Source organism: Carcharodon carcharias, chromosome 2 (assembly GCF_017639515.1).
Source record: "Carcharodon carcharias isolate sCarCar2 chromosome 2, sCarCar2.pri, whole genome shotgun sequence".
Lineage (NCBI taxonomy): Eukaryota > Metazoa > Chordata > Chondrichthyes > Lamniformes > Lamnidae > Carcharodon > Carcharodon carcharias.
In genome coordinates, this window is record NC_054468.1 from 19,204,897 (window position 1) to 19,231,812 (window position 26,916).

Here is a 26,916-nt window from a genome sequence, read left to right on the forward strand (position 1 = left end):
CAAATACACAATTAACATAACAGAATTGTAATTATTTAAAATTAGGGCGTGCAAAGACAATCCATAAAGAAATGCAAACAAGCGGCCTACTACAGATTTCAATACAGACTTGTGAAACAGGATTCAGCAAAATTCATCTTTCTGTATTAAAGCAACTTAATAAGGGCTTGAGCGCTTTTTAAATTAATACAATGCCTTAGCAACAGGGCAAGAGATGTCTGCATAATTTACTGGAATGTCAGTAACTTACTATTTTCTGTCCTTGAAGCAGAAGCAGCTTGGGTCAGCAATGGCCACCTAAACAAATTAATAAAATCCCCTTTCCATAATAAAAGTTGCCTCTCTCATCACTTTCCAGGGCAGCTAGTTCTGCTGACCTACATTTCCCTTGGCCAAACTGCAGTGCTGCTTTGAAGTGCCTACATTTATTAGTAAAGAAAATGTAAATATTGCCAGAACAACGGTTTCAACTGAAAAGGAAATTTGAAGACAATTGTTAAAATGTAGCTTGGGATCATATTGGAAGTGAATGCCATAGAGAGGCATTAAAACACTCTTTGTCGATACATCGTCGGAACTTTGCCAACACTTTTTTAAAATCCTACTTAATGCCCAGTTATGATCGTAAGGGTCTCCCATTTCAATTCTCATCTTTCCCCACCCCCTCAGCAAGTTTCTCCCATGTGAGTTACCTCAGATTTTTCCAGAATAAGAGAGTTAGGGATAATAATCAGCAATGTTAAAAAAAGTGAAGCCTCATCAATGAAGCTCTTATTCAAATATTAAGCAAAATCTGGTTGAACTCCCTCTCGAGCAGGAAAGGGCACTATTTAAGATATCAAAAACGATGCTGGAGTTTAGTGTTGGTCCATTCTTTTTTAATACAAGTCCTATTTGGTAATAAGTATGTAATTGGCAGAGCTCACTCATGTGAACAAATAGAATTACTCGAGCTATTGCAGTTCCCAACAATTCTTTTCAAATTTCAATCATATGCTTATATTAAGTGATGCAATAAATTGGAACTCAGTGCAGACAAAAATTTTAAAAACTAAGTTTAAAAAACACCCACATGCTGATGGAATAAATTACAGCCCAACACCTCACCCCATACATAAAGCAGGTTTTGCTGCACTGTTCTAGCCCTCTACACACCTGCAAATGGAGGCAAGGTGGAAGTGAGAATGCTCAATGCACCCAATGAAACTGTTGTTGATGTGGGCAGGAGCTGAGATGCACACTTCTGAAAACTTCTAGCATCATTGTCTTTGCAGCAGAGACATCACTGTTGCATAGCCAAGTAGCTGCAAAGTTGGACTGTGTTCCTCCAACCCTGGCCACTCGTGTACACCCAACTTCCTTTGTCCCATCACTGGCACTTCTGCCCCAAGCTCCAGGATCCTCTCTGTAAACCTCACCATCTCAGTCTTCTTCATTAGGCCTGCTTTAATTCCCACCTCACTGACCAAATGAACATTGCAAAACAAATAACTATGGTGATGGGTATGGCTGTAAGCTAATATGGAAAGAAAAGGTTCAGGTAAGGGGAAATAATTCTGAATTCAAAAATCAAGGCCATACAGCAGAGTTGCAGTTTAGGTAATATTAAGCAGGCTGTCAGAAAGAGACATAATAGAGCATTAATGGCTAGTGCCACATTTGGGTAAAATAGAAAAAGGTTAAAATTAAAAGCACTATATATGGATGTACAAAGCAGACTGACCAAGATTAAGAACCAGATATTCCAGGGTATATAATTTCTAGAAGATAAGCAAAATGGAAAAGCAGGTGAGGTAGCCCTGATAATAAAAGGATTAGATAGAGGCAGTAGGGAGAAAGGACCTTAACGCAGAAACTCAGGATATAGAATCAGTATGGGTGGAGCTAAGAAATAACAAAGAACAGAAAACACTGGAGAGAGTAATTTATAAGCCACATAACAGAAATCAAAGTGTTGGATTTAGTATAAATCAGATAATTTGAGGAGCATATAGCAAAAGCAATGCAACAATCTTCAATCTTCATAGAAACTGCACAAACCAAAATGACAAAAGTGCCTTGGAGGATGAGTTCATGGAATGCATTCCAAACAGATTTCTAGAACAATGTGTCGAGGAACCAAATAAGGAACAACTATTTCAGATCGAATATTAAGCAATGAAACAGTACATTGATTTAATTATCAATTAAACTCAATAAATAATCTTATAGTGAAGGATTCTCTGGGGAAGAGTGACATAATATTAACTTCATATTAAATTTGAAAGTGAAATCTGAATTTAGGATCTTAGATTTAAACAAAACCAATTCCAGAGGCATGAGGCATGAGTTAGCTAAAGTAGATTAAGAAATTAGATTAAAAGATACAACACTAGATAGTTAATGGCAAACATTTAAAAACTGAAGTGGAAAATTGGTACAGTCATGGATAACTAGAGAAGTTAAGGATAGTAATAGAAATTTGAAAATTAAAAGGACTTACAATATTGCCAAAGATAGCAAGCCTGGGGATTGGGAGAGCTTTAAAAATCAAAGGATGGCCAAAACATTGATAAAAGAATAAAGGGAGAAAACAGAATGAGAGCAAACTAACAATATAAAAACAGACTGCAAGAGCTTTTACATGTAAAAAAGCTAGAGATCAGCCAAAGTAAATGTGGGTTCCTTAGAAGCAGAGACAGGAGGGATTACACTAGGTAATAAGGAAATAGAAAGAGATGGAAAAAATGTATTTTTCATTTATCTTCTGATACCAGAAATCAAGGGTCTAGTGAGGTTGAAGAACAAAGTAATTAATATTAGCAAAGAAAAAATACTGGAGAAAGTAATAAAACCAATAACAAACAATCCTCTGGATCTGGTGGCTTATACTCCAAAGTTCTAAAAGAAGTGGTTACATAAATAGTATATTAGTAATGTTTTGGCTTTGATCTTCCAAAATTTCCTAGATTCTAAGATGGTTCCAATGGATTAGAAGACAGCAGATGTAGCCCCACTGTTCAAGAAAGGAGGCAGAGAGAAAACCAGCAACTATAGGCCAATTAACCTGGCATCAGTAGTAGAGAAAATGTGGCAACAGGGTGCTTGGAAAATCATCAGAATCAACATAGCTTTATGAAAGGGAATACGAGTTTGACAAATCTATAGTTTTATTTTACTGGGTGTAACTAGCAGACTAGTGTGGGAAATCAGTGGATATAGTATATTTGGATTTTCAGAAGGCATTCTATAAGGCATCACATAAGATATAGAAGATTAGGGCTAATGGCATTGGGGATAATATATTAGCTTAGATTGATTAACAAACACAAAACAATTATGTAGAAGTTCATGCAATAACCTTAAGACCTTACTGAATGGCAAAGCAGGTTCAAGGGACCATATGGCCTACACTTGCTCCCGATTCTTGTGTTATGTCCAAATGTTTGGCCACTAGTCCTAATGTCTCCTTCTTTGGCTTGGTGAATATTTGTCCAATTACACTTCTGTGAAAAGCCTTGTGACGTTTTACTAAATTAAGGATGCTATATAAATGCCAGCCGTGGTTGTTGGCTCCCTTTGCTCATCTGGGTTCCTATCAATCAGAACCTGAACTCAGAAACAGATGTTCAATCCAACAAAATGGATAGCACGTTTCCCCTTCTGTTAGCAGTAGACATCTCTACTCATACAGTGAGGAATTTCAGAGTAATTGTAGGGTACGAAAGCTTTGAAATAATTTGAGAAAACTTTCACATATCCTGCAATGACTTCAACTTTTTGGAACACTGAACCAGCTCACAGTGGTTACCAATTCTCAAATGACATTCCTATTTCCCACTACTCTAAACTGAAAAGGATATCTGGCAGGCAATGACGTAGCTTTTCCACCTCAATGTAAAATAAACTGCAGTTCTGAAATCTGTACAAAATATTCCTAAGAATGAAAACTTAAGCAGGCTCCTGCAGGAATGCCTGTTTCAACTGGGAAGCCCATCACTCAGGGCAAATACTTTAGCCAAATTAGTGAGTTCCATAAGATTGCAAGATAACTAATTTCTTTCCCCCACCACTAATGTGGTCAGTGAGTAACAGTTTGAGAATGCAACAGTAAGCAGTGAAATATGGAATTAACTGCCTTACTTTGCCTCTGCATGACAAGTAGCAGGAATGTTGCGCATCATTGCAAACATTTTATAGAGTTCTTCTGTTTGGGTTATTAACCCTTTGGGAACAACTGACAGCTTTTTTATATCATTTCCATTTTTAATTTAAGCATATAAAATTGTGTGGGAGGGAAGGGGAGGAGAAAAACAGATGTTTAGATATAAACTACTTTGTTTACAGTAGACGTAATGAGAAATATGAAGGGCCATATTGTTTGACTTATGTGAATTATATTAATAACTTTCTTATTCAGCATCTTTACAAAGCTAGATGGGAGGCACAGTAAGATTCTCAATGGCCTTAATGAACAGCAATTTCAATGCTTACTCATACATTCACTGCTGCTAATTGAACTGATAGGAGTATGGGGGGGTGGGGAGGACTGGGGGTAAAAGCATTTTAAATTACCGCAATATTGCAAAATTTGCTCAGGGCACTTTACACTGTTTGCCCAAGTATTTGATGACCACCACAGGTTTTTAATCACATAAGTCAGCAGAAACCTACTTTAGAAGGCACATCTAAAGTGTGGTTCATTCATAAGTTAGGAGGAAAGATTTGAAAAACGAAAACACCACAGTTTAGAGAGAGTGGGATAAAGAGATGAGAACATTGAGTTATATAAATGATTTAAAAGCATAGGTATGGTTAATGATATTACTTTATAGAAAGCCAAATAAAACAAGGCAAACTGTATTTCTGGAAAGTAAATCTTTGGAACAAAATGCTAGCTCAAAAGGTGATAAATACTTGGGATGCTCTAATATGTAATGTAGGGGAAATCAAAAACCAATAGTGAAGTTCAAGATGCAAGGCTGGGTGAGCAAAATCACTAAAGGCATAAGCTCAGTACCCTGAATGGCCCTTTCTCATGTATGTGTGACTTTATACTGACAGCAAATCTTTTACATTTAAAGCAACCAAGTATTTGATTACCAGGCTGCAAAAGCCCTAATAAGTTGTGATGCATGGTTAGTAACAATGATCATTGCACCATTCTGCTGAGCAGCGAAAAGGAAATCTAAATTTCAATACAGACAGGGAAAGTATTTTGGAAGCATTAACTGAAAATGTTACCAATCCAATTCAATGGAATTACCATTGCTGAATCCCCCACTATCATCATCCTGGGGTTACCATTGACCAGAAACTAAACTGGACTAGCTATATAAATACTGTGGCTACAAGAGCAGGTCAAAGGCTAGGAATCCTGTGACCTCCTGACTCCTCAAAGCCTGTCCACCATCTATAAAGGCACAGGTCAGGAGTGTGATGGAATACTCTCCACTTGCCTGCATGAGTGCAGCTCCAACAACAGTCAAAAAGCTTGACACCATCCAGGACAAAACAGCCCGCTTGACTGGCACCTCATCTACAAACCTTCACGCCCTCTACGCACGGTGGCAGCAGTGTGTACCATTTACAAGATACACTGCAGGAACTCACCAAGGCTCCTTAGACAACACCTTCCAAACCCACAACCAGTACCATCTAGAAGGGCAAGGGCAACAGATGGATGGGAACACCATCACCTGGAAGTTCCCCTCCAAGCCACTCACCATCCTGACTTGGAAATATATTGTTGTTCCTTCACTGTCGCTGGGTCAAAATCCAAGAAATCCCTCCCTAACAGCGCTGTGGGTGTACCTACGCCACATGGACTGCAGCGGCTCCAGAAGATAGCTCACCACCACCTTCTCAAGGGCAATTAGGGATGGACAATAAATGCTGGCCTAACCAGTGACACCCACATTCCGTGAATAAATATATTTTTAAAAATTGCAGCTTGCAACTTTTTTTCTTACTGAGGAGTCATTGTCTTGGTATTTAGTACACAGGAGCTTGGAAACATGTGTGCCTACACGTCGCGACAGTGCCACATAAACCACAGTGTACTAAAAGTTTTTTTTAAATGTTAATGATTTACAATTAATCACCATTTAATTTAGTTACACCCCGTCCACCTTAAAAGTTAAAAATTGGCAGAAGTTCTACAAACTGAAGAAAGGTTACATAGATCAAACTTTGGTTAGACCACATGTGGAGTACCATGTACAGTTCTGGTCACCATATTTTAAAAATATTATAAAGGCACTGGACAGGGTACCAAATAGATTTACAAGGATGATATCGGAATTGGCAGGTTACGCCTATCAGGAAGGGAAGAACAGGCAAGGGTTGCCTTTCTGTGGAAAAAGATTGGTATGTGATCCAATATAGGTTGAAAAAGGTTTTGATGTAGTAGACACAGTATGTTTCAACGTGGAGAAGAGCAAGACCAGAGGCCATCGATATAAGATAGTCATCAAGAAATTAAATAGGGAATTTAGAAGAAACTTCTTTATGCACAGTAGTGAGAATGTGGAACTTTCTACCATACGATTGGTTGAGGCAAATTGCATAGATGCACTTATGGGGAAGCTAAATAAATGTAAGGGGCAGAAGGGAATAAAGGATTATGCTGACAGATTCAAATCAGAAGGGTCGAATGGAACGTGAATCCTGGCATGGGCTGAATGGCCTGTTTTTGAACTGTATGTTCTATGAATTACATCCTTATGAAGCATGGAAAATCATTCAAATTATTTAGATTATTTAGAAGAGTGGTACAAATATCAAAACTTTACTGAAAATTATTGATTTAAACATCTGATTTAAAAGCTTTTAAGAACGTTAGCAAATAAGGATACTGTAGCCACTGAAGGAAAAGCAAATATTGCACATTTGAAGAAACAGGTCTTACAAGTAAGAGTTGTAGTGAAAGGCTCCACGTGGCTGGCTGCACACACAAGGAAATAATGGTTAAATGTAATTAAAGTTTCTTTCAGTTACTTCCTTCTCAAAACATAAAAGGTCAACTACCAGAGTGGACTCCACCTGTATTTTGAGTTGGTATTTTAATTACAACACAATTTACATCTTCAATGTTGTTAGATGCACCCAAAGAGAGAATGGTTTCAAAGTGAGCACAACTTTTAGAAGTTATCAAATTAACTGAAAACCAGGCACCCATGAATCATATGTTGCACCATCCACAATTTTTTATTTTGTCCTTTGTTAGTAACTTATCATTTTAGGAATTTAAGATTCCCTCCTTTTTGTTCATTCTTGGTACCCCTTTTCTTTCCAACAGCACAGTGAGATCAGCAAAATTAAGAGATAAAGCAAGAGTGATGGTGACTAAATTCAGGTTTAATGATCGGACCCCAGTAAAGTTTAGTTGCCCTGGTCTTCTAGAATCAGACACTAGGTGGTTTGCGCATGGCAAAAAATCTCAAATGTTCTGAAAAACTTACAGTCAAATGGGTTATATTGGCATCTAATCACATACAGTACAATTAACAGAACTGCTGAAATTGCAATGAAAAAACTACTGTAAGCGGTGATCTTAAATTAGCTGGGAAGATACTGTATTCCCATATAACCAAGTAGTAATACAGCTGTTATGGTTCAATTCAAATCATCAATTAATCAACAGAACATTCATTCACCTAGGTCAACTTCTAAAGGCATATCTATTGAATAATGGAAGATAGAAATAAACAGGCAAAATATAAAACTCATGATTTGAAAATTATTGAAGAGGCAACATTGATGTTTAAAAGCAGCAATGGAGACCATGCTTCTATAAAATGACTCTTAGCAAAGGGATTTTAAAGCTGATTACAATCACCCCATCCCAGACTGCTAAATTTAATGAATCTTTTAAAGTATATAATAAACATTTTCCCCTTTTCAACAGGGGTATGCTTTCCTACGTTCAAAGATGTTATATAAACGGGAATTGATGTTTTGTCAGTTAAATAGAATGATAACTGAATATAGTATTTATGAGCTAACAGTTATTATGTTCTACAACTCCTGTCTGAAATTAGGTAATTATGTTTTTCCCTTTCCCACGCCTCAAGTGGTTACCCTAATTGTAACTCAAACTTGCTGAGTTCTTGTTTCTGAACACCATCATGGAACTTGGTAATATTCGTCAATCACACACTTAACTGTTGTACCCATTCTTGCGATCTGACTTTTTCTGGCCTCTGTGTTTGTATACAAATCAAAAAGGAAGATGAAAATTATTCACTCCTGAAGTAAATCTTGAAAAATAACAATCAGGACAGTTTCATTTACTGTAATTGCATTCAGAAAACAGGATGCAGCTACCCATTTACAAATCAAAGTTAAATCTAGGGGGGGAAAAATGACGACTGTAAATACACAAGTGGAATGCACATAATCTGCTTAAAAGGACACAGTCAAATAGCTCAAGCAGAACAACTTTTTTCAAAGAAGTGACCTTTAAAAAAGATTTAACAAATGGTGCTGACTTTAGAAACCAAGATAAAACATTGCGGTGTTGTAGCAGGCTTCTAGTGGCAGTTCAAGTATATGCAGTATTCTGTGCCCCACACAAGCATTACCAGGCAGTGAAGAAAGCAACATTTGCAGAGGCACACTCAAAGTTACTTCTTATGGTGTAGCTTAGAGGCTGAACAAGTACTGAACAAAGCAAGAGAAGGAAGCTACAATGGAAGAATTAGTAATGCAACTTGTCAATGGCCGTCTCAAACATCTGATTAGCTCATGTGAAAATAACACTCGTTAAGAATGTTTCTCGCCAATCTTTTTTTTAAAAAAAACAAGATGACAAATTCGTAACTTTTGGGATTGAGGAGAGTAAAAAAGCCCAAAATGCTGGCATTACTCCAACTGCAGGATCAGTGCTAACAAAGCTACAACACAGAGCAGCAACACCAGGTATCCTAGCATTGCTTCATCATATAGCATGTAAGAAAACATCTATTATAATCAGCAGATATCTGCATTCTCTCTAGACTGGGCAACCAAAAAACCCTACTATCTGGACTGTATTTTTGCTCATGTCATTGCCTTTGAAGTTCAAGAGTAATATTAAAGTTCTTATATGGACACATATGGTCCTTGTGCACGTATGGCAGGTTTCTGCAGTCTGCCAATATACCAATGCAGTGAACCATAGAATAATGATACGAGTTTCTGGTCAATTTTTCACATGGAAGCATTTTTTAATGGGTCCTTAAAGGGATAAAACCTTCCTTATGGGGAAGGGAGAAAAAAATATAGCATGCTCAAACACTTTCAAATGCTCAACTTCTTGATGTGGAAACTGAACTTGACATAAGTGAGAAAACAGAAACCACAGCTGTACCTCGTGCCATAGAGAGTGATCCACCATTATTTTTGATATCAATATTGATTTTAAAGAGTGCCCCGATGGCAAAACTTCATTATATTTGTAACCTCTAAGGAGCAGAGAACTTAGAGAGCAAGAGCATGTTTTCTCTTTTTTCCTCCCATCCAAATTATTTTTTGTTTCATCCAGAGGCAAATAACCTTGCCTGAACAGCTTACTAAATAAGACAATGGTTAGGATTAACTTCTGATGGTATTTTGAGGGCCCTTGCTGTATACCAGGGCCCTGTAGGTATTTGAAATGACTGCATGTGTGGGTCAAACTGCACTTATTTTTGCAACTAAGTAGTTGACGAGAAACCAGAACAGTGCAAAGCAAATACATGCATACTACTGCCTGTATGCATTTTCACGTACAGTCATACCTATCGTAGAGGTTCTTTGCATCCCGAGACTTGTTTACAGGGAAAGCTCGGTAGAAAGCAGCAGATGGATTCCTGTATGTTTCAAGAATCAAAGATGGAGACAAAAGAATAGTAAATAAAACAAAAATAATCAGAATATAGATCAGATAAATCTTATCCAGAATTAAACTGAATAGCATATTTGACAGAGCAGAAAGCATTACTAGGAGTTGACAGCACAAATGGTCGGGGTAAGAGGGTGGGAGCAGTGAGAAGTTATCATTAAAATTCTAGATCCAGACTGTTACCCAAACATTAAATTATTTTAGTAATAGGACATCAGAACATTGTGCCATACAAGTGTTTCAATAGTTATTCATGTGTCACGAATGTCAGTAGCAATCTATTTCACATTTGAGTATGATTCTTAATTCATAGCATCAAAATTCTAAGTGCAGCTAATAAGTACATAAACAACCATTGATGTTATGTTGCCTGAGAGAATATAAGATGCAACCTTTCAGCAAGTGCTAGAGCCAAGTTCTAACTGAAGATTTTCAGCTGGCATGATTGAACGACATCTTTTAGTATAACATACAATGCTTATCCAGGCATTTCCTTTCCATGCCCCGCCACACACAAGCAGAGTACTTCTTACAATCATATGCCCCACTAGTTTTCAAAACTTTACAGGGTGGTCTCCAAACAAAAGCTGGAAGCAAACTTGTGTGAACTAACGCAAATGAAATCACATACAATAGTAACCACCCTTGCGCACCAAACCACCAGAATTATGGATATCAACATTCATGTTCATTTCAAGACAATTTTTGCTGTGGACTTTTCCTAAGCTGCATTCGCTGTTGATGCATCTGCCAAGAAGAGAATAAATTGGCTCTGCAGTAAAGGACTGACTTCAACAGTTACATCCATTTCTCCTCACCCTGCTTGCCTAGCCAGAACATGGTAAAAATGCCACACAAGAGTTCGCAAAGTTAAGAGCACTTCAGTTAGAAACATCTCTTAATGGTTCTCATTCTGCAAATCATGCCATACAACTGGGGTAGGCACTTTGGCCACCAACAAGGAAATGGTGGCCAAGACACATCAGAAAATGCACTGTTAAGTGTTTGAAAATGGGAAGTCATTGTTGACATTAGGGTCGCTTTGGCTCTGCACGAAACTACAGCACTTCTGCCTTTTGGAACTAGTTCATACACCAAGTTATCTTCAGTCCAGCCTACTGAAATGTGTAATAGCCCAGTATCATTTTAACATTAAAATAGTTAGGATTGCATGAATCACAAATGAAGCAATTGTTCAAACTCAAATATGTGCCAAGTCTCTCATACACAGTTTAGAATAATTTACTAATGTTATTGCCAAGCTAATATGCTGTAGTGCAGACTTATTGTGGTAGGCTTGGGGAGTTCTACAAGTTCTATACATAAAGGCTAGACGTTATCTCAAAAGTCTTTGAACAGGTTTAAACTACTATGGTAAATGGCATCCATGAATGATTAAGGTTATATTATAAGATGAGAATTGCTATGAGGACAAGTAAAGGAAACCTGCTGTTATCGACGTATAGCTACCATTACTTTCTGCATTTGATACTTCCTATAACTTTCAAAACTTAAGCTGGAATATCAGCTCAAAACTTAAAACCATAACACATACTGCCCAAAACACAATTTGAAGAAAAAGACCAAAATATTGCTCACATGAACGCAATAGGGTCTTGACCTGATTGTGCATGATGAGTCACTCACCTAAATTATGAAATCTATCAGGAAGGAAAGGCAGTCAATTCAAGCGCTTTCAACTTGGCAAATGGATTGGTTATTTTGGACAACTTCAGTACCTTGTAGACTTGGTCAAACATCCTTACTCTACAAAAAGGTTTTAAAAACTAGAATTTTTAGTTTTAATCAGTATAGCAATATCATTACCATATACAATGGCATTGATTATCATGGGATGGTTAACATATGGATGATTTTTTGAACTCTTCTTTCACAATAGAACACTAGATTTTAATAATAAATTAGATGTACACCATTACAGCCAAAGAGAGTATTTAATGCATAAAAACGTGGCTCCAAATTACATCTCTTCAATAAACAAGTCATTTACCATTTGAAAGTCACAGATACTGATACATTACAGATTAGGCTGAGAAACATCACAAACATATTGAAGCATTGAAAAAACACAAAATAAACATGCTATGAGGTCCCTTAACTCAACTGTGAAGAAACGGAAATGAAAACTGCATTGATAAAGGCCAATCTTCTAAAACTCAGTTCAAATTAGTAATTTAATTGAAAGATTATTTTTCAGTCAAATATTTTGGTTACCAGGGCGTTGTCGATTGTTTTTCTTAAAACACACTGATTGCTTACTCAAACCAGATGCTGCACGCATTGATACAGAATCATTCAAATCACATACATCAGTTCCCTTCCAGAAAGAACGCTTCAGGACAAAAATTGGAAAACTCGGAATAAGTATTCAGGAGCTGAGGTTTGGCTAAGACAGCAAATAGAAAGCATGGAATAATTTACATCATGGTCGGTTCACTTATCTTGGGAGGTGAAGGTAGACACACTTCGTTCTCCATTTTTTGCCCAGTAATTTCAAAGTATGCTTTGGGCAGGATGCACTGCCAAACAGCTCTTATCTCCTCCTCACCCTTCCCAAGGCCACTGTTGCATGGTGTTAAGTCAAACGACATCTGATCAAACTGAATTCACAGATTTTCACTCACAATTTAGGTACTGAACATCATGTTTCTATTCCATAGACTTACTCATAGTCTACTCCCAAGTCAAAGTTAGTATTGTGGAAGAAACACATTTTGTTGAAGCTTTTATTCTTGCACTCATCAGGACAATCGCAAGAATATGAATGTCAGGGGAAGCAACAAATTTATACTGTATGAGAAGAGAATGCTGATTGATTGGCAAGTGGACTCTGATTGGTAGAGACGTTGCCATGGAGAATGCACCAGTTAATGGTGACTGACATGATGCCAAGCATCATTTGAAATTTTACACCAGGCAGCTTTACTCTCATTGGTCAAAGCATTACCCTGAGGAATGAACCAGCAAATAGTTCATTTATTTTGATTAGCTGAAACAGGCACAATGTGTGTACATGTTCGTTTTGTTTGCAAAGAACAGGGCCCTGTGTATTAATATAAGTAGCTTCCAGTACATGCAAACGCGCTACACTGCGAGCCTGACTGACGATCTTAAATTGGTTGTGAATGTAATTTTTTGCACACTGGACAACATTTGCTAAATAATCCTCAAATCACGGAATAACATCTAATGTTGGACACTGTTTTGAGTCTTGCAAGCACAGGCTGGTTGGGTACGGTAAGATTGTGTGTGTCTTAGGCAGCCCATACAAACGCAGACACAGTGAGCCATGAGGATGAACCCTGTCATATATATCAAGTGGCAGCACATCGCTCTGACATAAGTCCAGCAAGTGTTTTTTTTTTAAGCTCACTTTTGAGCAAGGCACCCTATTTTATCTATGAGCAGTTCTGCACAGCACGAATTGGCCAAATGGTTGACTGAGTTGTTACAATCAGTTTTGAACAAGTTTTCCAGATGCACAATGAAGGGTTCCTTCACATTTACGAAGACCATTCAGGACTTGTATATTGATAGCAATGCTGTGTCCACGTGCTCATTTGACAATGCTAGCCTATTCACCATTGTTCCACTTAAGGAAATAATAGCTATTTGCATTGCAGTGCTATATCATGGTGATCTAGACCTGCCACCATTGTGTGAATCAGTATTCATTGAGCTTTTAAACTCGCGCAATTGAGTTCAGTTTTAATGACACCATGTATGTGCAAATAGATGATGTTGCCATGGGATCCTCTCTAGGCCCAGGTCTCGCATCTTTGTTGGGTTCCATGAGAAACGTGTCTTCGATGGAATGACACCTAACCACCTACCACTTGCATATTTCCATTATGTGGATAATACATTTGCTATATTTAAATCTGCAGCAGAATGTAATAATTTTCTTGCTTATCTTAAAGGGTTCCATCCTGCACTCAAATTCACCTTTGAAATGGAGCACTCAAATGAACTCCCCTTCCTTGACGTACTAATTGAGACAGCTGACAGGGGGTTCGCTGCCATGGTCTACTGCAAGCCTATCTTCACTGGTCAATACACGTGTTGGGATTCTCACAGTTCCACTCGCTAAGATTGGCCCTATCGGCAACCTCATAAATAGGGCCCGAGCCATTTGCTCACCATGCAAGCTTGATGCTGAAATAGTGCGCATCAAAGACATCCTGTGGGATAATGGCCATCCCGATCAGATCATTTTGCATGGTATATTGCGCAAAATCGTGAACAGGCCTAAGGCCATCACTTTCGACCCTGAAAAGAGCCCAGTCTACTTCACATTATCCTGGAAGGGCAAGGTATCACAAAAATTTGAGGAACAGGTGAAGCTAGCTGTTTCACGCTGCTACCATGCAGTAGCAACACGAGTGGTATTCACCGCTAACAGGATTTTGCAATCACGCCAAAAAGACATTCTGCTTATCACATAAATCAGTATTGTAGGATATGAATTTCAATGCCATTGTGATGCTAGGTATGTAGGCTGTATGTCCCAAAGGCTGGCACATCGTATCAAACAGCATGTCCCTTCTGCTGTTCGCAACGGGCAAGGTACAGACTGTACTCAACCAGCCCGCATGTGCAAACAGTGTCCACATTAGATGTGATACCGTGATTGGACAACATTTGCTAAATAAGAATTACGCTGACAATCAATTTAAGATTGTCAGTCAGGCTCACAGTGTGATGCATTTGCATGTACTGGAAGGAACATCTATTAATACACAGCTTTCTTTGCAGACAGAAAGAACATATACACACACTACAAAAACAGAATTACCTGGAAAAACTCAGCAGGTCTGGCAGCATTGGCGGAGAAGAAAAGAGTTGACGTTTCGAGTCCTCATGACCCTTCAACAGAACTGATCTTTATTTACAAGGAGAGGGAAATATAAGCTGGTTTAAGGTATATGTGTGTGTGTGTGTGTGTGTGTGTGTGTGTGGGGTGGGGGGGAGAAGTGGAGGGGGGAGTGGTGTTAGGATAGGAGCAGATCAGCAAAAGATGTCACAGACAAAAGAACAAAAGAACACAGAGGTGTTGGTGTTCTCCGCCAATGCTGCCAGACCTGCTGCGTTTTTCCAGGTAATTCTGTTTTTGTTTTGGATTTCCAGCATCCGCAGTTTTTTGTTTTTATATACACACACTACGCCTGTTTCAGCTAAATAAAGTAAGTGATAACCATTTGCTGGTTCATTCCTAAAGGCAATGCCTTGACCAGAGTCAAGCTGCCTGGTATAAAATTTCAAATGATGCTTGGCAGCTAACTGTCAGTCACCATTAACTGGTGCATTCTCCATGGCAATGCCTCTGCCAAAGTCTACTTGCCAACCAATCAGCATTCTCTCCTCATACAGTACAAAGTTGTTGCTTCTCCTGACATTCATATTCTTGCGATTGCCCTGATGAGTGCAAAACGAAAAGCTTTGGCAAAATTGTCTTTTATCTGCAATACTTAAATTCAAAGTTGCTTAATTCCAAATGATTTGATAAATCAATTTCCTTAAGCACTTTCACTTGGCTATTTAACATTGCTTAGCTCAAAATTATTGGAAATAATTCAAATTCGTTTAGTACTAAAAGCTGTGTTATCAGGAGTAAATGATTGAAAAGGAGCTGCTCTTCACTATAACTAACAGAGATCAGCAAAACATCTGTGCTCAAATTAGCATCTTTAACCAATTCCATCTTCACATCCACCCCTCCCCATGCCATTCCATCCTTCCCATGCCACAAGTCCAATGACATCTGCTCCCTCCTACTCCTCCCATGCCATCCCATTCCATCCTTCCTGCAAAACATTTACGGTCAAATTAGTATAAACCAATTCCATCATCTCATCTACCCCTCCCATGCCATCCCCTCCCTCCCTTGAGATTAGCCTTATGGTGCCCAGATTATTCTAACTGCCCTTTCAAAAAGCAGTAATTAAAGTTGTTCTTTTACTGCTACTCATTCAGGCTGGATTCCAAAGGAATATCCTGGAGCCACGTCCCAGTGTTTTTCATTGTAATGGCAGAATTGTGTGGTCTCAAAGAATGGGTTGACAATTCTGCAGCCTCAATATGGGTGGCAGATTTTGTGACATGAGTATCAGGAGCTGGCATACAAGATGGTCACCCAGAAGTGGACCTAAAGAACGAGCAGTTAAAAGTACCTGAAGATCACCTCATGTGCTAATTTCAAAGTGCTGTGTATTTCAATAGGAACTGGAGAAGATTCTCAAATTCAGAATGGAAAATTTTACTGACAACTCCAAATTCACTTTGAAGAAAAAATATTTCACCTTTCTAGCACACTAACAATTAATTCCCATCATCAGAGTCACAAGTTATATTCAGATATCATCTTTTGATAAGCAGGCTGCTGAGCTGTGCAATCATAAAGTAGGTCACCAGGACAATCCTAGGTACTCACCGGCAACCAATATATTTCTACACAATTACATCAGTAACTATCACAAAGGACATCTATCTTTTGTTGATTCATTCATGAAAGACAAAAACCAGTTCTTATGTAGCTCCCAGTAGGCAATAAATACAGATTTTCTTCATCCCACCGATCAAATGGAAAATTGACAAGAAAGGAAAATTGTTGTGATAACTACCAACCAGACCACCCTGCTGCATTCCTCGGGTCCCAATTGTTTATGGCTATCGCCAGTGAAAAGTAATAGCTATACAGGGTTATAATAAAACCTGATCTAAGCTATTCAACCCATGATAACTTCTAAAATTGCCAAGTTTACTGCCTTTGTGGCATTCTGAATCAACTGCAAAAAGGAAAAGCTACTGTGCTGGGGAGACACCAAAGGAGAACATTTATTTCTAGCACCATTTTATTACGCTTATTAACTACAGCAAATTAACTCAAAAGCTTTACACCCTTCCCCAACAACACACAATTCTACTACTGAGGCAAAGTTTGGAATCAAAGCAGATAATTCCAACAATTGCTCATTGCCCTGTAAACAGGTTTCAGGTCAGAAATAGCTACCTTATTAGCTTCAGTGGCCTTCATCACTCCCTTAAGGTTCAAGTGTTACACTGTCTGATATCTGCTTGCACAATAATGTAACATGGGGGGGGTGGGGGGAAGGTGGGTTGCAAAGGGGAACAGCAGCACCCCTTTGTGATTGGATATTAGTGTTATTTGCACATCTATTTCTTCAATCTGAGGACAGACCTAGTGAACACTTGGTGAGATAAGACAAAAAATGATAAACTGCTTATGTGAGGTGGGCGAATAGAGGTTATGATGTAACGCATGCATTTTTCAACCATACACTTATACATGTAATAAGACAAAAATAATGAACACACCGTACCTCACAATCATAGAATAGTTACAGCACAGGTGGCCACTAGTTGGCTCTTCGTGTCCAGACTGTCTCTAGCTTCAAGAGCAGCCCAGCCAATCAAACACCCCTGCCCTTTCCCAGCAGCCCTGCAAACCTTTTCTCTTCAGACAATTATCCAATTTCCTTTTCGAAACTAGGATTGAATCTGCCTCCACCACACGGTCAGGAAGTGCTTTCCAGATTCTAACCACTCACTGCAGTCGTATTGCTTCTTTTGCTAATCCCTCAAATCAGTGTCCTGTGTTCTCAACCAAAGGGAACAGTTTCTCACTATCTACTCTGACGGGACCTCTCATGATTTTGAATACCTTTATCGAATTTCCTCTCTACCTTCTCTTCTCTAAGGCAAACAACCCCAGTTTTGCCAATCTTTGCACGCAATCTTTCCATGTAACTGAAGTACCTCATCCTTGGATCCATTCCCTCAAAAACTTTTCTGCACCCTCTGTAATGCCTTCTTATCCTTCCTAAGGCGTGATACCCAGAATTGAACATGATAGTCCAGTTGAGGCTGAACCAGTGTTTTATAAAGGTCCACCAGAACTTCCCTTTTGTGCTCTATGCCTCTATTTATTAAGTCCAGGATCCTGTGATCCTTATTAACTATTTTCCCAAACTGCCCTGCCACCTTCAATGATTTGTGTACGGATACCCTCAGGTCCCTCTGTTCCGACACCGCTTTTAGAATTGTACCCTTTATTTTATATCACCTCTCTTTGTTCTTCCTACCAAAATTAATCATTTCACACTTCTCTGTTCGGCTACATTAAATTTTAACTGCTACCTATTGACCCATTCCACTAGCCTAAGTCCTACTGAATTCTATCACTATCCTCGCAGTTCACAATACTTCCAAATTTGTTATCACCAAATTTAGGAATTGTGCCCTGCACACACACCCAGGTCATTAATATAGATCAAGAAAATCAGAGGCCCAAATACCCCCACCTGGACAACCCTGCTGTATATCTTCCTCCAGTCCACACCACTTAAAATCAGGTTTTCCAGTGTTCCCTTCAATACTCCATCTTTCTCACAGCCTTTTTCTACTTAACAAGCATGCCATTTCCAAAAGTCAAACTGCTGTCTATTTCTAACTCTTCATGCCCAGAAAGACATCAAAAACCTTCCAACAGAATGGACGTAAATAGTTTATAAATTAAGGAACAAGAAAAGCTCAGATAGCAGCCTCAGGTATGCTAAGAGCAATCCAATTTTCCTGGCAAATTCCTACCTAGTTGCTGGTAAACTAATATCGTAACCATAGCAGTGACTTTAGGCAAAGCCTGGAAAGAGAAGACATTTCCAGCATATGTTTTGGACATGAGAGGCTGAAGAACTGTGTCACATCAGACTTTAATTTTGAATGGGAGGTGGGGGCAGGGCTTTAAAAAGAGCTAGAATCTACATCTTTTTCCTATTAATTTTTCACCTCTTTAGTAATATGCCCCATCAAATCCCTACCCCTTAATCATTATTACCTCAATACCTTCCAATTCTCCTGGCACCATTCGGGCTTGAATACCCTTGGATGGCCATAGTTGTGTCTACTCCCATCGCTGCTTCCTTGCCGGGAGCAAGCCCAACTGCTCCATCTGTCTCATTCCCAACCTTCCCACCCAGTACAGCTACTGGGGGCAAACCTAGTCATTGTCCTTCCAATCCCACTCACTACCTACCATTACTGCCTTGGGCTCTGCCTTTAATTGTCCTTCTTGCCATTTCCTTCCAGAACACCCATCCGCTCACAAACAAAGCCCATGCCAAGTACAACCTTACTGGCCAACAGCATTAACATGCTAGCTTTGACCAATATTTAGCTCATGTGTGGCAACATCTCCCCCCAGAAACTGCTGTGGTGGATGTGGCGATCTTTAAGAGGAAATCCTCCCCTGGTCTCTCCCTACTCCTTTGGTAGCATATTCTCCACTCAATACATCACCTTGTTCTACGCCTCTTGCATGTCCTTTAAAATCTTCATTCTCCACCACCAAATGCAGATTTTCAGCCTGCTTTCCTCCTTCAGCTTCTGCACTAATTATTCCTCAGCATGGTGATCTCAAGCTGCTTAAAAACACATTGTGACCCCTCCTCTGATTTCCCAAATCTCTGCTTCCATATAAAACTCTCCTACCCATTTTCAAGGCCTTCCCCTTGACCTTGCCGCCTTGTCATCTCTCTACTCTAAGGCCTCAATCTTATAAAATGTTATCTAGAGCCACTTCCTTACCACCCACATTTCCTGCAAATGAAACATCTGACTTTCATTCCAACAATTCATTCTACATGCAGCATGGACAAGATAAAGAACCCAACATATGCAGGAACCTAGGTGAAGCTGCATTCCAATGCAACACAATAGTAAGCATTAAAATACTGACTGTAATTTTACTTCAACTTTAGTGAAACGATGACCTCAATCTACAAGTTTCAAATTTAATTTATTTCTAAATGTATTTCAAAATGTGACCACAATCTCATTTCAAGGTTTTTTGATGCCATTTTTCTTCACAGAAAGGATCTTGGAATTCAATCATGCTTAAATGCTGTTTTCAGACAAAGTGTTACACAGGTTTAAAAAACTGAAGGAAGTGAATATGCTTTAAAACCAGACAGACTAGTTTGTGGAGTGTTATAGCCCACAGTTTGTCCCAAGCTATCAAGATGAGTCCATTCAATTCATTTTGAGAACAGGGGATGTTGCCTTTGTCCTCCGACTTTGGGCTGTAGGGACTAGATTGCCATTTCAATTTTACAATCCAGTTGGACTATCTAGCAGGAAGGGAATAGCTTCACAGTCCTTCCTTTTGATGGAAACCCTAAAAAAAGAGCACAAAGGGATAGAGGTGCCATTGGGTTTTAGACAACAGACTGAGATGCAGCCCTGAGGTCTAGGGTTCAAAGCTGAAGTGCAGGTAGTCAGTTTTTGTAATTAAGAAAAGCTGTTCCCATTAGCTGATGGTACAAGGACAAGGGGACACAGATTTAAGGTTTTAGTGAGTCTACAAGGAGGCAACCTGATCGAAACATAAAAGATTCTTAGGGGGCTTGACAGGGTAGATGCTGAGAGGTTGTTTCCCCTTGAGGGAGAGTCTAGGACCAGAGGGCATAATCTCAGAGTAAGGGGTCCCCCCTTTAAGACAGAGACGAGGAGGAATTTCTTCTCTCGGAGGGTAGTGAATCTGTGGAACTTTTTACCACAGAGGGCTGTAGAGGCTGGGTCGTTAAGTATGTACAAGGCTGAGATAGACAGGTTTTTAATCAGTAAGGAAATCATGGGTTATGGGGGAAAAGCATGAAATTGGAGTTGAGGATTATCAGATCAGCCATGATCTCACTGAATGGCAGAGGAGACTCGATGGGCCAAATGGCCTACTTCTGTTCCTACATCTTATGGTCTTATGGATTGTCTACAAGGGTAGTGGAAACAGAGACAATGATTTCAAAGGAAATTGGATGGGCATTTGAGGGACGTAAACTTGCAGGGTTACAACAATAGAGCAGGGGAATGGGACAGACAGGATTGCTCAACAGAGAGTCACCATAGACCTAATAGGCTGAATGGCCTACGGTGCTTCTAAATAAAGTTTGCCTTGAACATTGCTTTATGTTTACTTGCTGGTTGTGAAATAAGTAACTTAACAATCACATTTCAGTCTAAGTTCAGAACGATTGGAAAAACATATGCAGAGGACATATAGGAAAGAAACATCTATATCGAATCATATGGGGATCCTATTGTTACACCTCTGCATTACACTGTTCTTTAGATACTGGCCGGTATGGATATACCTGAAACAAAATCCTCAGACAACTTATAGGAGCGTCCAGCACCACTGTTATCGGACAGAATATCCAAAGCTGACCTAAAATTGTTTTGTCTGATGATTGTTAAAAAGTTCTAAAATGCTACCCCATTATAACCATCCCATTTCCTCATTACAACTTTCATTATGGTCAGGAGCATTTTCCTCATGTAGCTTGGTCGGAAATGTTCTACTCTGCGTGTTCAAACTGTGAAGCTTTAGCAAGCAGAAGTCAAAACTGAACTGGGAAAAATTCTACTCGAAGTCTATATATGGTCATTTTGGTTGATATAATGCACCAAACAAAAAAAAGAGCTGCACGGATTGAATAGCAGACAGGAAACTACAGGCACCTTGTAATTTATCAGTCAAAAAACGTGGCCGTCAGTTCTCAACATAAAGGTAATAAAACCAATGAACCCTCTTCCCCAGGAAATCATTCAAAAATGAGCAAGTGCTGTCATTTCCTCTCATCAACTGAATTACTTTTCATAATTGCTATATATAAAATGAAGTACTTTAATTAAGCGATTCAAAAGACAAAAAATAAAAATGGCAAACTTTAGAAATGTGAAATGCAAACACAAAATGCTGAAAACCCTCAAGCAGCTCAGGCAGTGCCTAAAGAGCCAATAGATTAGCTCATATGTCAGGTCTATAATCCTATTTGAAACATTTTGATTCAGTTTTTCAAAGCACTGAATTTTAGTCTGAACTATCTTTCTTATTCTGTGCATAATTTTTCTTTTAAAAATAGAAGTGATTGCACAATAAACCAGTGACCTAAGTTTGTCAGTGAAGAACACAAGGGCCCATATTTTGTAGCTGTAATGATAGCAAAATTGTCAATATTTGCCATCATTACTTTATGAAACTAACAGCAACTTCTGGCATCCACAGATGAGCAATTAATGTGGAAATCCAGATGTTAATTCCATATCTATATCCCAATCTTTTTGTAAAATTTTAAAAACGCTAGATAAATCCTGCTGATCACTTCCTGGTTTGCTGAGAATTCTTCAATGTGATTGGATGCTTAGCCTGCTTGATGACATCACTGTTGTTGGACGCACAGACCCCTTATAACCAGTGCCAACATGAAATTAACATCGAGAAAAGTGAAATCCACACAACAGAACTCGCTAAATATTTGAGGTCAGTGGCAAGCTATTATTCCATCGCTCATCACGAAACTTGGGGCAAGATGTACACTAGGCCTACAGACCAGGCTTAAGTTATTTTACTTTGTCATGCCACAGATAACACTTGCAATGAGTATGCTCAAATGTCAATTGAAACCATCCAGTTACCTAATGTAAAATCTTTGAAAAGCATGTATGCCAGGTTCACATAGAATCAAATGGTTGGGATATGTAAGAAATACAAGTTAAGCATAGAAGTTAGTCAACTGCAGCACGTAATGCTGCCGTTATTAGGAATACCTTACAGGTAATTAGCTCGGGATTTTGGCACAAATGACAATTATGCCAATTTCACAATTTTTTGAAAAAAGCCAAGTGCCAAAACTAATAATCCAAAAAGGATTTTATACACACACTATTCCTCAATGTATGATCTGTACAACCTGGTTTAAGATACTGTACACTACACAATTTCTTCAGGATTTACTTGGTTTTGTATAATGGATTCAAGAATCAGAGAAAATAACAGGTACGTTTACATAGTTGCAAACTTGACCTTATCAAGAGCTGCAGATGTCAAACTGCAACTGACACTCAGCTTTATAAATGCGATCTGAATGTCAAAAATAGAAAGATTTTTACAGTTCAAGAAACTATTAAAAGAGCAAGTCGTTTTCTATGCACTACAGCCTGCGACAATCTTAACATGTTGATAAAATTCACATATTATTAAAATTTCCACATTGGGTTACTGCCTTGTATTCCACACCAATTTAATGGTTGATGCAGATTGACCGTGTTCTCTTTGTGAGCTGCAAGCATCTTCTCATGGTCCTCAACAATATCCTTTGTAACATAAATTCTAAACAATTTCACAAACCCACATGGCAAATTGGGTATGAATGAAAGTGATGCCTCTTTAATGAATAACTCACACAAAGCTTCATTCTGAATTGATATCCTCTTTGGAATATAATCACAAGGGGATCGGTTAGCTCAGTTGGTTAGAGGGCTAGAGTGTGGCACAGGATGATGCCAACAGCACAAGTTCAATTCCTGTAGTGGCTATGGTAGTTCATGGCTCATACATGATGTGGAGTGGTGTCCCTCAAGCTATATAACCAATTGTCTCTCTCTAATGGAGAGTTGTGCCCATGGTTTTTTGTGGATTATGGCTAAGTACCAGGATTGCACTTCTTAATGGTATATTTATTTTTCCAATAGAATTATATCAGGGCTTTAAGCGTTAAATTATGAGGACAGGCTGCAGAAACTTGATTTGTAGCCCCTGAAGTTTGGAAAGTGGAGGGGTGCGGACTGTGAGAAATGGAGGTTATTTTTTTAAATATATTTGGGGAATATTGTGTGTATGTGAGTGTGTGTAAATGATTTAAATGAAATAAGCTGGACCAAGGTTACTAGGAGACGGGTTGTCTGAGCGGTTTAAAACATGAAAGGATAGAGGTGTTAGGTTTGAGGTACAAGTAAATAGGTTAGATCTAACATTTACATTTTTAGATAAGTTGAGAGTTTGTTTGAATATCAAAGGGAAGTCAAAGGCAACAAGAAATACATTTGCATCTTGCAGGAGTTCCACAGGTAAACAGAACAGGGTATATTACATTTTACTGACCCGAAAACAGAGGAGAAAATAGAAACATGAAAGATATGTTTGGAAGGATTCGAGTTTCAAAGAGGTATGAAAACAATGGAATCTGAGATGGGGTAGGGGGAAGGTATTTTAGAATTACTGTGAAAGGCTTAAGGTAGCTGTTGAACTGTTAACTGAAGCTTTAGGCTGGGAGAAGATGCTGTTTGATTCAGTCAAGCCAGAGAAATCTTGGGCTGCAACAAGCAGTTTTGCTCTGAAGCCTTGGATTTCCACAGCAGAGGGAAAGAGAGTTAGAAGTTGTGTGGTATGCCTTTATTAAATCTACAGCAATTTGCCTTGGGTAATATTACTGGATTTTTATTGTTAAACATCTATAAGGGAGTGTTGCCTGGAAGGTATTTACTTGGGGGTCTGGCCAAGTGGGGAGTCTTTTGGTGGGAATGTTTTGTAAGACTAATTTTTAATTGTGTAACTGTAATCTTATGTGCTTTTTCTTTTATTCTTGTTAATAAAACTTTTACTTTAAACTTTTAAAATCCCAGAAGTGTTACTGGGCTTCTTGCTGCTGAGATCAGTGCACTTTCTTCTCATTTTCAGAATATGATAAAAAGGTATGGCCTGTAAGCCAAGCTTCCCTCTGGGACTTGGTTTCTGCAGAAATTAATATCGGCTGTGATCGTAACAGGGTGAAGGGTGATCGAGTGAAAACACTTAAAAAGATCAAGGGATTCGTTAGGGGCGACATGGAGAAACTACAGTAAAATCCCAATGAGTCAAATCCCAGGGGATCTGCTCACAAATTAGTGTTAACTGGAGCTTTGTGATAGCCGAGGAGGCCCCATTCACAATTGAATGCATCTCTATTTAGCTCTATGTGAAACAGTAAATGTGTGAAAAAGTCTTTGTTCAATTTGTTCACACTTTATAAAGGCCTGACCTTGTAAGAGGCCGGAACTTTGCACTGAAAAAAGGTCAGGGAATAGCTGTGGAAAAACTAATCTTTTTCTGCTCTGAAACGTGCGAGATATATTCTACCATGTCATCAATGCAGTCAAACAACTCTTTTCTTCTCCGCCGATGCTGCCAGACCTGCTGAGTTTTTCCAGGTAATTCTGTTTTTGTTATGGTTTCATGCTGCAGTGCAAAATCCTGGAGCATGGCTCCATGGTTTTTCACTTGCTGTATCAACTTCACCTTCTCTCTGATCTACAACACTTAACTTTCTCTCAGATTTAGCCTTACTCGCAGGCGTCGCATGTCCTTTCACAGGGAGACTGCGATGTCAAATGATGGCTTGTTAGGTGCTCCATGATTTTACTCCTGTGTGGTCTAGTTAGTGTGGCCCTCTGATTGGTCGACGTGGTCATAAGACAAGCATAGACAAATTCGGCTGATCTGGAGTTACCAATGCAGCATTTTGGCATATCACAGGCATCGTTCCATGGGTTTTGCTATTCTGCTGGTGGGCATGGTTGACAACTTCAACATAACTGGAATTTTGTGTCATCTGAGTTTGACTAATGGTGATTTTACTGCATTTCCTCTGGTGGGTGAACCCAGAACATGGGGGTACAATCTTAGCTTTTAAAGGACTGAAACACATTATTTTCTCACACAAAAGATAGCAGAAATCAGCTCTCCCTTCAGAGGCTGGGTCACCAGAAATGTTAGATTGAGATCAATAGATTTTTGTTAGACAAGGGCTTCAAGGTATATGTAGCAACACTAGGCAAATGAAGTAGAGATACTGATCATCCACCCATCCATGACCTGATTAAATAGCAAAATAGGCTCGAGGGGCTGAATAGCCTAATCCTGTTCCTATGTAATGAGAACCATTTGTTTCTTCCTTCAAAGGATATTCAATGTTCATAATTTGTAAACAAAGTTTTTAAGTATTTCTTTGCCTAGAACCAGATCTTTCAATAGGGAATGAATCATGCCTTCAGCATACCAAGGATTCATTGAGGAAAACATTCAATAAATCTAAATATGACTTCAAATGTAATAGCTAGAACTGCTGCTCAGTTATTTTAAAAGACTTAAATATTTTAAAAATAGATTGGTTCCACATATACACATTTAACTGTACAGAAAACATTTCACCTAAGTAAAGTAAAGATAAACTTAAATCCTACAATCTTTAGTAGGAATAAAAGAAACATATAATTAGTGGATTAGAATTTTAGAAGTATTACAGGTCAGTAACACAAGTGAGGGATCAAAATAAGGTTAGAAACCACAAGGCTGCACAAGTGGTATCTAAAAACATAATTTGGACTCAAAAGTTAACTCTTTTTTAGAAAAAGTAAAACTCAATGGTGAACTTAATTACATTTGGCTCCCATCCGCTCCAGAAGCACCAAATGGACTAGCATATATTTCTGCTAATATGTGGAAGGGGAAGGGGAAGAGAAAGAGAGAGATAACTGGCCTTCTACCCACTAATTACTAGGAAGAACATGTATTCTGTAAGCAGAAAACTCCCAGCAGAAAAGATCTTTATGTTCACATTATGTACTACTGTTGAGTAAAACGTTTCATATTCTTGGATTTGCTATGGTCAAGTATTAAACGTCAACCCTACAGCAACAAACCCTCTCAACAGAATACAAAAATGAAATCCATATATACCAAACTTGTCTGGAGTCATCATTTCACAGCTTTGGCAATAAATAATCCCTGTAGGTCTGCATGCAGTGCACAATTGTACAAGATACCAAGCATTTTTATGCTGTGACCTAATGCTGTAACGTGGATGCAGCAACTGATGTGTGCATCCAGATTAGAGGATGTAAAACCCCCAACTCGGAGGAAGATCTGCTTTACACTAGGGCAGAGTCAAAACTTATGGGTTAGACCGCTTTACAATTGTGAAAGGCCCACAAATTTAAGATAGATTTAACAGCTTCTCACCATAAATCAGGACATTAGATAAGGTCAAGGCTCACTCACTCTTCAAGCACATTATTCCTTCTGTGCAGCAAGTCAAATTTTAGGAACATGGCCTCAGGAGAATGGGCTGAGCTCAAAATTAATTTACAGAATAGTTACTCTGTAAGATTAAATGATGCATTTCAACAGCAAATGTAAGCTTGACATCACTTACTCTTTTAGC

At 38.7% G+C, this 26,916-nt stretch overlaps 1 protein-coding gene across 3 annotated transcripts in view; it reads right to left on the minus strand.

Moving 5' to 3' along the window:
• The window catches only part of tsc22d2 (TSC22 domain family 2), an 80,568-nt gene that overhangs the window by 33,650 nt on the left and 20,002 nt on the right, over nt 1–26,916 (minus strand). Inside the window, exons 3-4 of one of the 3 annotated variants that reach the window (XM_041180745.1) lie at nt 9,741–9,812; nt 6,890–6,925 (exon numbers count right to left, since the gene is read on the minus strand). The exons of 1 other annotated variant lie outside the window; for it this stretch is intronic. In XM_041180745.1, coding sequence (XP_041036679.1) covers nt 6,890–6,925; nt 9,741–9,812 — 108 coding nt within the window. The remainder of the gene's footprint in view (nt 1–6,889; nt 6,926–9,740; nt 9,813–26,916) is intronic. One more of the 3 variants, XM_041180750.1, reaches the window with a different exon arrangement.